The sequence below is a fragment of the Hippoglossus hippoglossus genome, chromosome 19 (genome assembly GCF_009819705.1).
Source record: "Hippoglossus hippoglossus isolate fHipHip1 chromosome 19, fHipHip1.pri, whole genome shotgun sequence".
Taxonomy (NCBI): domain Eukaryota; kingdom Metazoa; phylum Chordata; class Actinopteri; order Pleuronectiformes; family Pleuronectidae; genus Hippoglossus; species Hippoglossus hippoglossus.
This window is the reverse complement of record NC_047169.1, coordinates 15,937,815-15,950,166: the sequence shown is the minus strand read 5'-3', so window position 1 is coordinate 15,950,166 and position 12,352 is coordinate 15,937,815. Positions and strand designations below refer to the sequence as shown.

Sequence of the window (12,352 nt, the reverse complement as noted above, 5' to 3'; positions counted from 1 at the left end):
GCATGAAGAAAACATGTTAAAATACTATAATTAAAGCAATATTATTACATTACTGTATAGCTTGTATCCATGATGACAGGTGGTTTAGTTGTACATGACTCTGCTCAGGAATAGTTGCAGGTAAAACGAAGTAAAGTTTCACTGCAAAAATGTGCAAAGATTATCTTAACCGAGTCGCTCATCTATGAAAATTAGTTTTAGTGCAAAGCAACTGCTTTCAGACATCCACTGTAGTCCGGATATTTTCCTGAAATCATCCTGCAGGGTTGTGTGGGAGAGAATGCAAATGTCTGAGTCAGTGGGTCTGGAACCTTTCCTGCCAGCCAGCCTAGCAAAATGTCTGGAGAAAGTCAGAGTGACCCCATGTGAGGATACAGAAGACAAATGTAACACAGGACGGACGTGAAACTGTTCGATTTCAGGATGAAAAAGAGGAGCCACCCAATTTTCTAGACTTCATGTCTGAATACAGCTTCAAGGAATGACATTTTTCTTCCTTTGCAAACTTTGAATGATTTTCTTTTTCAGTCATGTTTACCTGTGACAATTTTTCTGTAACTTCAGTTTAAGTGCCAATTTTAGCTTTTTTTTTTTAATACTGATGAAATCTGAGTGCGAGTCTGACATCCAAAGGAATCTTTCTCCATTCACAAATTCACAATCCTACAGACATTTCTTTGTTCTTTGTGCTTCTTGTTATCTTTTATTTACACAATCTTGATGTGTGGACATGTGGGAAATGTTTTAGTAAGTACATGATGTGGGCGTTCAGGTGCGGGACTGCAGTGTGAGCCTCTGGACTGTATCCGACAGGTGAGCCATGTCGGGCTGCTGAGCCTGGTGTTTGATGGACTCCAGAGTCCGGACCTGGAGCAAGAGACGGAAGACAGTGAGGCTGCATTATTATTATTTCGTTTAAAAAAAATCTGAAGTCAAAAAGTAACAGTGAGATGGCTGAAAACATGAGAGTGCACTCTGGTCAAGGGAGAGCTGGGTTTGATAGGTTTGTGGCGTGGACGTGAGCTCACCGAGATGCGAGTCTCACAGCATCCATGTTTGTGGCTGAGGTTCCACAGGTTGATGGTGAGCTGGCTCAGCTTGTTGTTCCTCAGGTCGCCGTGAGCCAACAGGACGGCGAACAGAGAGAGGGCGACAGTGCCTTGACGCCGTGCGTTCTGCTGCAAAGAACATTAAGGGAGGAACATAAATGAGGGAAACCCTACATCTTGCTAACTGCCAGCAGAGGGCAGACACTGAAGTGATCGTAAAAATGAACGCTACAAAAACGTTGCTTCATTGCCTCTGTCCGCACCTCGTCACGACCCAGAATCTTCAGATGATCCAGGATCTGTCCGATCAGGGTCTCACAAAGTTTGTTGATTTCTGAGAGAAACTTGGGGTCTCCCCCATAGAGCGTCTCGTTGGAATCCACTGAGTCCAGGAGAGAGAAGGCGACGATACATGTGGGAAGAAAAAATCATTGATGGAAGCGCTCATTCGCGTAAAATCCCAACCACCTATAAACCACTACAACAAGATCTAAAAAGTACAGCCTCTAGTCATGAAGCAGAATAGTTGAGGTGTTACATCACTTTAAAACGTATCTAAATGTAAACAGGAATGTGTCTGAATTTCTGGAAAACCTTGGATAGTGTGCTCCAAAAATAAGGGATCATAGAAAAGTAAAAGCTAATTCTGTCATCTAGAAAGAAAACGTAACAGACTAATGGTCCTCCAAGGTGAAGGATTGTTGTGTTTTACTCAGCTGTGTGTGCATGTACCTTTGGGGACGGAGTAAAGGTAAGTTTCCTGGCTCATGGCGGCCAGCAGGGGCAGAGCACTGATGTAAACCCGCACCTTGGCGTCGCTGTTGTCCTCCCAGGTGTAATCCTGGACCACGTTGAGCAGACCTCGGACTAGGTAGAGTACGCCATGCTCAGGATGGTCCTGTAAACATAGAAATGGACCGTATTGACAAACACACTCTCACAGACTTGTAAAACTGCAGGGAATCTGGGGGGAGATGATCATTTCTTTAATCTGAGGCAGACTGGAGAGCATGGAATGTGTTACCGGGACAACCAGAAGCATGGCCAAGAAGTTGTTGATGAAGTCCAGCAGGAAGCTTTCGGAGGAGCGAAGTTTCCCATCCACGCTGATGGAGCGAGGGACCTCCGGGAGAATACTGACCGCTGCCTTCAGGAAGGCATCCGCTGAAGGAGAGGAAAGATGGTAGGAGGAAAAGGAGGTAGGCAAGGAGGAAACAAATGAGGAAAGAGGGGAAGAAAAAAGTGAGGGAAATGAGAGAGAGAGAGTGTTGGGAGAACAAAGAAAGAGGTGGGAATATTGAAAGAAAGGAAAGAAGGAATAAAAAGATGTGCAGAAGAAAGGAAGGAAAGGAGAGATAACAAAAGAGGAAAATGTTAGGAAGGAAACATTAGGATTTGTTCAAATCACAAGGAAAGACCTTTTGGCCACAAAGTCTGGAATTAGTTTAGTGACTTTTCACTTTCAGTTTAAAATGTAAAACCTGGCAGCGTGCTCACCCTGGGAGAGGCACTGATTGGCCAACGCAACCTGACCAGACAGCAGATAGAGGCTGAGACGACTGAAGATGCTGCTGAGAGACGGGATGGTGATGAAACTGTAGGCAGCGCACGCCTGGAGGAGAAAGACAGAGAAACATGGTGATGGTGGTTATATCCGTCCGTGCGGGAACATACGGTGGCCCCGTTGACTCACCCTGACGAACGCTGCCGTTTTGCGGGAGTGACTCCCTCTCATCACCCTCCTGGTCTCCATCGCCAGCTGGTTCACCGTCTGGGAACGACATGACCGGCTGAGCATCGAGCTGATGTGATATCATACACTCACACATACACACACACTGATTTCTACTGACGTGAATGAGCTGCACCAGAACGGGCTCCAGGTTACAGAAGGTGGCTCTGGCCTCCACACAGAAACTCAACTGCTGCTCAAAATCACGGCCAAAAGAAACCTGGACAACATGGAGGAAACAGAACAAATTATCAAAGAGGGAGAAAACACACGTTTACTCATCAACAACAATTACATACATGACATTTTGTTATATAGATGGGATAGGAAATTAGAGGTCCAGTGTGTGGTATTTGGCGACATCTAGCGGTGAAATTGCATATTGCATCAAGTCCTCATGATTCCCTCCCAAATACTACAGTGGCCACGAGAAACTGGGGGGTAAAAAACAGCAAAACGCCCTCTAAGGAGCCAGTGTTTGTGTCTTGTCCCTTCTGGGCTAATGTAGAAACATGCAGGTGCAACATGGAGGACTTTCTGTAGACATATAGGGCTAATGAAAGCAAATTGCACACTGGATGGTTAAAAGAACAGTAATTAAAACAAGAGAAAGATAATCATGTTGACTAGTTGGATCCTTTTGACTGCTGACACCAGTCGGAGGAGTCTCACCATGCGGATGAAGCCGATGATCAGCAGAGCCAAAGATCTTTTCTCATCCTCTAGAGTGAGAGCGCTGCAAGATAAAGAGCAGAAGGCTGAGTGACTGAAGACTTATGCTGAGCAGAAAATACTAGAAATCATGGAAATCATGGAACAGTGACATCATTGCTGAAAACATAAGCCATTTGTTCTGAGATAATAAAATAGGTTTAACAAGCTAAATTACAAAATAGAACTGATATTTAAAAGTAATTCATTCCAACCAGAATGATCTACACAAAGACATTTAAGATGAGTCATTTTAGATTTAAATTAAACAAACAAAATTAAGCTTAACTGTATAATGGCAAATAATATATATCCCCCCCAAAAAGTGAACCCCCTACTTGACAGAGTCGTGCATGGTCTTGCAGATGTGCAGCATGGCGTTGAGGATGACCGGGTCTCTGGTGAGATCCACCTGGTGTCTGCGGGAGACAAACACACAGATGGAGACCAATTTAAAGTCCAAAACTTTTAATTCTTTATTTCTCTCACGGAGCAAATAAATCTAATTATTTTAACAAACGTACTTGATGAAGACCTCCATGATGGATCTGCAGACTTCCACTCTCACACTGTCCTTCTGGAACATGTCCAGGAACGGCAGGAAGCGCTCCTGCAAAAACAAAAAAGGGAAAAGGTACAGAGCTGTGGCGCGACGAAGGGAAGTCGTTTGTCACTTCTAGCTCTCGCGCTGATGCACTTTGAACTGGTGAATGCTCACCATGGCGAAGAGGACGGAGAAGTCCTGGAAACAGGTGAGGACCTTCGTGATCACCGACTGCAGCTACACGAACAGAACAAAACAAAACAGAGTCACTAAAGAGGCGGTGGCAGAACAGAACAGTCAATGTCCTGTTAGCCAATTAGCTGCTGACCTGAGGATAGGCGTCTTCGAACGCCCGGTCCGGGGTCATGTGTTTGATGATGTCAGCGAGGATGGTGTTGACCTCACGTTTCTGTGAAAGAGACAAAGAGAATTGTTGTTAAATTTTTAATGATCAACAAAAATGAAACACCTCATCCTCTCTCCTGTGTTTTACTCACTGTAAAGTGTCGGCAGGTGAACTCCACCCAGATTTCAGCACAGTTGACGTAATCCTGGAAAACCACTTGTCGTCATAATCCAGAACATTTTGCTTGAAATGAAAATCTGTATAGCTGCTTCGGTCTTACACGTACCTGAGGACTGCGGACTTTGGTGATGACCTTCCAGGCTTCGTTCAGGATCGTCAGCCTCTCAGATTCTGGAGGGTCGGCACAAGCCAGGGTGCGACCCAGAGATCCGAACAGCAGATGCTGGAGAAGAGACGATCATCAAATATCATTGATTAGATTTCAAGCAGATTTAGACATCAGCAAGAGAAGCTGCAATTTCCCCAACGTAAGTGTTTGTGTCCTCTGACCTTTGGGAAGCCGGCCTCATCGCAGTCTTTGATCATCCCGATGAAGTCGGTGGCTCTGGCTGCAACGAACTCCGGCCTGAACGCCCTCATAACTGAATTCAGCAGCAAGGCACTGTGGGAAACAGGAAGGCATCACATTGTGTCCTGTTAAAAGCTCAACTCTTGTTTTCCACCACCAACCACTGAAAACCTGAGACAACCCTCTGTGTGTTAATGGCATTTTGGTGTATTTTTGTTTTTGTGACACTATCTGGATCAATACACTGGTCACCAGTTGTAGATGGCTGCACACTGGTTGTGACCAGGGCAAACAAAGTCTGCTCTGTCTTGTTTAATCTAAATAAAGTGAAGAAATTGAACTAAGATGATTCAGTATTTCACAAGTTACAAAAATAAATTTGGGGAACCACTGCCCAACATAATTTAAACAGAACTAGAAATACTGCACTGCAGTTATATGCCTCCACCAACCAGTGGAATGTCTGTCTAAATAAATATTTTTCCAGATTCATATGAGGTCACTGTGACCTTTGACCACGGAATTCTAATCAGTTAATCTTTGAGTCCAAGTGACAACTTATCAAAATTTTAAGAAATTCCCTAGAGGCAGATTTATTGTTCAAGAGGCCAAAAAATGTTTTGTGAGGCCACTGAGACCTTTGACCCCTGACAACCTCCACAAGTGAATATTTGTACCAAATTTGAAGAAATCCCCTCAAGGCGTTCAAGGGATATTGTGTTCACAAGAATGAGACTGATGGGCGGACGAATAGACAACCGGAAAACATAATGCCTCGGACCACTGGCTGTCGCCGGCGTGGAATAATAAAAACGAAAATGTCTACAAGACCAGCCAAGAGCTAATAAACTGAATGGAGGGAGTAAAACTAGAAAAATGTCCCCTCTTGTAGCATCCAGTCTGACACCAACAGGACAAAACTCAACATGTGAAAGTCAGCTCATTGTTATTATGTTGTTAAAAACACTCACTTGTTTCCTACTTTCTTGCATCTCTCCATCATCTCTGTTAGCAGAGGCTGAAATGGAAACAAAAGCTGCATCACTTCATCGAAAACTGTCAACAACTACTGATTTTTGTTTCAATATCTTTCACTTTTTAAAATTACAGCAAGGAAAAAGTAACGTGTGTGTGTGTGTGTGTGTGTGCGTACATCTGGAGCTCGGTGGGCGATGCACTGCAAGATCCAGCTGATGGCGGGCGAATAGAGCGTCAGGTACTCGGGCACCTCCACCCTCTGCATCACCAGCTGTTTCCGCACGCTCTCGCCGCTGATCTGGCGGAAGGTCCCAAGCAGGTCGAAGAAGTTGCGGTTCAGGCTGTCTTTCAAATGCGGGGCCACCTCCATGCCCACCTGGAGAAAGAAAGCAGCGTGACCCCCTTTTATCCCTGTAATCGGTTTTATCTTGCGGTTACCTTGATGTACAGTAACAGAACCAGACTGTTTACCAGGCTGAGGTAAATACAGACAGATTAAAACAAAGGAAAATGCCAGATGAATGAGAAATATAGAGCACATGAAAAACCTCTCACCCTGCAGAGGTAGGCTCTGGTATACGCGGCCACCAAAGGGTCTCCGATCCCTCTGACCATGGCCGTCAACCGAGGGAGCGTCTCCTGAATGCCACTGTGGAGAGAGGAGGAGCATCGTGCAGCATAATGACAAAACTGCTGTTAGTTGTCTTAGAAAAAAAACACTTTAAGCTAAAAGGACAATTTGCTACATACATGGTTACAAATGCATGTTAATAATTTAAGCCTTTTACTTCAAATAAAATCCCAAACTTTTAGCAGAACCCAAATATCTAATTATGCGTGCAATGATACACAAAAGAAAAATATTTCAGTCACTTTTTACACCCACATCAATGTTAACAATAACATTTATAGGTTACCAATATATAATTAACATTAGAAAAAAACATTTTTCAACAGTGAAAGTAAAGTTCGTATGAAGATATGAGGAGAAATCAAACGTACGATTTGTTGAGGAAGCGGTTGCACTTGAGAATGGCAGCCTCCACGTATCTGTTCATGGAGGTTAAGGACTGAAAAAACATGTGTGTGGATGATCAGGGTCAAGACAACGAAAGTGTGTGTCCATTAATAAAACCAGGTAAAACCTGATTTAAAAAATCTACATATGCTCCAAATAGACAATGTATGGTTCCAATATTTCCTACAATATTTTTACTGAAAATAATATTTGGACGATAAGTTGAACTGAAACAGGCCTGGGATCAGTCCTGATGACCTGATAGCAGGTATCATTATTAAAGCCGTGCTGATGGTGGTAAAGGATACAATCTGGGCAGCAGCTCCCTGATGGAGGCGATCTTGAAGAACCAGTTGAGGCACGTCTCTTTGGCCGTGTCGTTCACATCTTCCACCGTGAACGAGTCTGAGGAGGGAGGACAGCGAGACACACACACACACACACAACACGAATCAACGCAGTGTCACCTCAGAAAACTGAGTATAGCTGCTTTCAGACATGCACTGAACTCTGGATAATCTCCTGATATTACCCAGAGGGGCTGTGTGTGAGAACACGAATGTCCGAGTAAGTTGCTGCTGACTTTTGAGTGAGCCCATGTGAGAACACAGCGGGAACATTTTTGGAGGATTCACAACGAGAAAGTCGATGTGTTGATAACGTTTCAACATCTCCTGCTGCATTCTTCATGTGAAAAACTAACTCAAGAGTTCATGTCTGAAAACAGCTTGTTCCCCCCAGAAATAAAACAGGATGTAGATATTCGATCCTTACCTGGCAACGGCTGTGGGTCCGAACACATGCTCCAGATTCTATCGTACACTAGCTGACCTAAAAACAGGCAGGAACATACTCAAAAAAACTTGCACATTGTTTTTTAAAGACGTGAACTAAGGGAAACGTGGCTTCTTAACTCACCAAAAGTGTCAAGGATATCGGTGATAAGGACAAACTTGCTGGGGTAGAACTGGATCACTGAGGTGTCAGACAAAAGCTTGGAGCACTGGACACAGATCACACATGGTAAATAAGAGAAAAACGGTTAATATAGACACAGTGTCGATCAAACATTCACTTCACGTCTGAGGTTTTTTCCACCGAGTCACCTGAATGACAATCTTCAGGGCTTTGACCTTCTGGTCCGAGGCCCACGCCTCCTTCAGGGACTGGTTCAGCTCCTCGATGCGGTTGGCATAATCCTGCTGGGAGAGGTTCAGCAGCTCTCTCTGGGAACCCTGAACAAATTATCCACACATCAACAGGAAGTTCCAAAATTCACTCTGCTTCGCTAAAATAATATTTACCTCAATGAAAATGTTGTTGATGAATTTTGCTACTTATTCAAGCAATAACAGGGGTGGTTCTCCAATAATTTTAGAAAACGTCATCAACATACCCACTGGCTTACTATGAATTTTTAAATAACCATTTGCATTCTCATATAAAGGTCTTCTGGAAAATATCCAGCTTTGCAGCACAGAGAAAGCCCACATCTGTGTGCAGAGGTGACAGCGACACGCTGGAGTATTACTTTCCCACATGAATATTGACAGACACCTACCTCTTCCAGATCATCCAGTTCCTCCAGGCGAGTGCGGACTTTCTCTGAAACAGCTGAGGCTCCTGGACTGGGAGCTTTTCCTACAGAAACAACAGGAGGAATTTGTCAGATTTTAAACAATCAAAGTAAAAATAAATGTTTATTTCGATGGATTTTGTTTGCTCCTTGGAGCAGGACAACACATTAAACAGAGCTGAACATGTTACACACATCAAACAGATATGGGGAAACAGTATCATTCATTTAGAGCTGTCCACCTGATGAAACTAAGTCTAAGACTCACTCCCTGGTTCAGCCTTCACCAGACCCTGAATATTTATAAATATAAATATTGAAATATTTGGTTCTTTAGCAGCTAAATGTAAACCAGCTATCTGCCAACTATGCCTGTGGACGGTTTTCGTACTGAGCGAGTAACATATAGTCGGTTTACCTGAACTGTTTTACGTAAAAAACAAGGGGCGCCGTGAGGGTGAAAAACAAAGTTGCTGAAAGACACAAAAAATCTCCATAGAGCTGAGAGACACCACAGAGTCCAGTGATAGTTATCAGCCATTATGACCTGGTTATTGGTTTACAATATAAACATAAATATGAAACATTTAATTTTACATGAGCATTTATGTGTACATTTTACATCAAAAAATTTGATTTATTTTCTTAAGCTCTAAATACTTGGTTGTATTTGTGTCCTTATTTATCGATTATTATAATTTTATGGTTAACGTGTAAAATATCAAGTCTCAGTTGCATTTCTTTATCATACGGGTTTGTGACAACATCTTCAGATTCCTTGTTAGGCTCTAATAAATATAACAATTAGAGCAGATTTATAGTTTTCCTCCATTGGTGATGCATAGGTTGATAAACTTGAAATGTTATGGGTCTAATCTGAATGAACACTTCGCCTCATAAAACACTGACATAGCCTCAGATATGGGAAATTAAAAATAATGAATGGAAATAAAGGTCTTACCTCTGTCAGAGCCCATGAAAAGATTCTATGAAGACAAACAAATTTCAGTCAGATTTCCATCCAGTAAAAGGAAGCTGTAGTTCAGTCGATGGCAGTAGGTGTTACAATGGAGAGCGACTCACGATCGAGAGTTTTTCGGTGGTGGTGAACCGGGCCAGGATGTCTCCCCGCTTCGATGACCAGGGCTCAAAGTCTGGTCCCACGGCCTCTTCATCCTTCTCCCTCCTCTTTCTTCCAAGGTCCTGGAAGCAGAACACCTCAGCGTATAAAACAATGTCTGTACTTTTGAATTGTCGTAAGCTTCTGAGGGTTGAGAGATCATTTTTTAAATAAAGCTGTTCATGCGCTGTTTTCTCTTATCAGTCAGTATGTCTGCGGTATGAACTGACCCCTGCGGAGGCGCTGTGTGAAATGGCTGGAGTCTCACTGGCTGAGGCTGCTGCAAACATGGACAAGGGGTCAGTCCCATCCATCATGGAGCTTAGGGGGTCCGGGGGCACTGAGGAAGAGGAGGAGGAAGAGGAGGAGGTGCTTCCTTTACGAGTCCCACGGCGGGTCTTTGTATCAGTCACCTGCGACCAGAGGAGAGGGTCAGGACAGAACCAAACCAATGCTCATTCGTTTTGCTATAAAAATGAATTGCAAACTTCAAACTCTTACAAAGTTCTGTCAATGTTTCATAGTAATTTAGCTCATTTCTGTCAAATAACAAAACAGAATGTGTTAAAACTACGCAGAGGGATGAAGCTAAAGAGATGGAGAACCAGGATGAAGAGAGAAATGGAGGTTCATGATGCTGTGTTGTGGCGGAGATGTGTCTGACTGCGTGATGGTGACGACAAGGCTGAACAGCAGGAGGAGGCTGATACCATTATGGGCTTGATGGGATGGTAGTCTCCAAACTCAACCAGAGCCGCCTCAGGACGACACTTCTGCAGCTCCGCCTCATAGCTGCGCCCGCGGGAGCGCCTGGTTACACAGCGGATTGACAGGAGACACAGAATAAAGTTACGCTGCTTCTACTGACACCCTTTCACACTAGTAGTCTGAGGGCTCAACACTCAGTGATGAAGCAGCTGCAGAAAACAAACTGTCGATGCTAAATCTCTCTTCTGTCTTTACAAGCAGCGATGAAGTTTTACGGCTACGCAATAAAACAATATCAATAATTATTATACAGTGAGGACATATAACAAATAATTGATCTATAAAACGTTTTGCTGTTTGACCTTCTTTGCTCATAAAGAAGAAAATTAAAACTGCAACTTTCACTCAGCAGCAAAATATCAGTCATTAAACTTAAAACTAATTAATAATGTGATATTTATCTTGATATAATTGATACAAATATTGTAGTCGATAAAACAGTGAAAATGTCACATCACATCAGTATCTTAGAGCAAAAAGGGAACTGTCACCAAATGTCCTGTTTTCTATGAGCAACAGTCCAAACCCATAAAATATTCCTTTCACAAACAGCAGCAAGTTCTGAACTAAAGAGCTTTGAACTAGAACTCAGATTTGTAAATTTTTTTACTTTAACGTACAAGAAATAATAAAATGACACTTATGGTGACAAGTATCTTTATTGACTGACATGGACATTTTTTATCATTGTATAATTTGTGGTCATATCGCTCAGTCATAAAGTCTGTGGTGAAAAAGGCATCCAGCTGTGACCGTAGGATGCAAATTACAGCTCATGACAGAGACATGAGTAACTTCTACTCTAAAGAATGAGAGACTGTCAGTATCTTTAAGCACGGTGGTTTACAGACAGTTTCTACTTGTGTCAGGGAACTGGACAACCTCTGGTCTGGTAGACCGGAATGATGTTTTTAAAAAGTCTCATCCCTTGTAAGACAAATCCACATGTAAATGTAGCGGATATTGTGATTCTTCTTTCATAGAGCAATCATTTTAGTTTTTTAAATTATTGATATTGTCCTATTGCCCAGCCTTACTCTGGACCATCACGAATTACCCAGTTTAAGATCAATAGAGTACATCTACCTATGTAAATGGTAAAGTGGTCTGTATTTATATGGCACTTTTCTAGTCTTGATGACCACTCAAAAGTGCTTTACCGTACAGTTTTGCTATTCACCCATTCAAACACACCTACCTATTCTACCTACCTACCTACCTACCTATCTATCTACCTATGCATCCATCTATCTATCTATCTAATTGGAGCAGTAAGGATGTTGAACATGATCTAAGTATTTCATACATTTACATTTGAATCTAAACCACCTGATCACTTTGTCACACCCACATCGTCTCTGCTGAGCCGCAGCTAAACTGCACCAGAGGAGGGTGTTTGGTGAAAGGCCACAGACACAGTACTGATGCATTTAAGTAGTAATCAGATGTTGAAAAGCTGCTAAAACAACTGACATCTGATTTCTCAAGCTAAATCGCACGTAAGCTCCCGATGCAAGCACGTGCACCACACGTACGGTCTCTACATCTGCACAGTAGGAATAAATACATCGTTCAAGTCATTTCTGGTGTAAATAAAGTGTTTTTAAAAGGAGAAACCAGCAGCTCACCACTGCACCGCGGCCATCTTTCTTCAGTCATATGACCTCTTAGTACTTCCTGGTTCGGTTGGGAATTTCAGGAAAGCGTTATTTGTGGTTTTAAATGAGCGGTTTACTAAATATGTATCCTTGTCATATATAGAACTGCTACTGTAGAAACACATTAAGCTGCTATTTCTTCATGTAAAGCAACGACAGCCTGAGCTGAGAGACGTTTTAATGAACTGTCACAGGAGAATAAAACTCCCTTTCCCAGAACACACTGCGGGCTGCAAAGCGAGATGGCAGGAAAGAAGAAGCGTAGAGGCGAGGTGCCACTTGGGTATTATTTTTTAGTGGGGCAATAGAAATATGGAGCCTTC

The 12,352-nt window shown here is 42.8% G+C and overlaps 1 protein-coding gene across 2 annotated transcripts; it reads right to left on the bottom strand.

Annotated features, from left to right (window-relative positions):
- Nucleotides 1–639: 639 nt before the first annotated feature.
- On the bottom strand, nt 640–12,129 carry vps35l (VPS35 endosomal protein sorting factor like). 2 transcript variants are annotated; one of them, XM_034571139.1, is made up of 30 exons: nt 12,000–12,129; nt 10,314–10,413; nt 9,834–10,016; nt 9,567–9,686; nt 9,445–9,469; nt 8,469–8,548; nt 8,014–8,142; nt 7,826–7,910; nt 7,682–7,738; nt 7,216–7,312; nt 6,892–6,939; nt 6,445–6,538; nt 6,065–6,265; nt 5,883–5,929; nt 4,893–5,004; nt 4,669–4,785; nt 4,534–4,587; nt 4,365–4,445; nt 4,211–4,273; nt 4,017–4,102; nt 3,831–3,911; nt 3,454–3,517; nt 2,903–3,001; nt 2,743–2,820; nt 2,547–2,661; nt 2,074–2,213; nt 1,782–1,947; nt 1,313–1,431; nt 1,029–1,175; nt 640–867 (listed from the first exon to the last, which is right to left on the bottom strand). In XM_034571139.1, the coding sequence occupies exons 1-30, from the start codon at nt 12,014–12,016 to the stop codon at nt 769–771; spliced, it is 2,904 nt and encodes a 967-aa protein (XP_034427030.1). In that variant the 5' UTR covers nt 12,017–12,129; the 3' UTR covers nt 640–768. The 2 variants fall into 2 exon arrangements, with proteins under 2 accessions (XP_034427030.1, XP_034427029.1); XM_034571138.1 differs by having other exon boundaries at nt 1,029–1,178; nt 12,000–12,128.
- Between the last annotated feature and the right edge of the window lie 223 nt (nt 12,130–12,352).

What these genes read in the sequence shown, in the direction of transcription:
- vps35l (XM_034571138.1), bottom strand. An exon ending in ATCCCATCAAGCCCATAATG is followed by an intron (nt 10,017 to 10,313) that starts GTATCAGCCTCC and finishes CTCTGGTCGCAG; the next exon opens with GTGACTGATACAAAGACCCG. An exon ending in CCAAAGTCCGCAGTCCTCAG is followed by an intron (nt 4,588 to 4,668) that starts GTACGTGTAAGA and finishes GTGGTTTTCCAG; the next exon opens with GATTACGTCAACTGTGCTGA.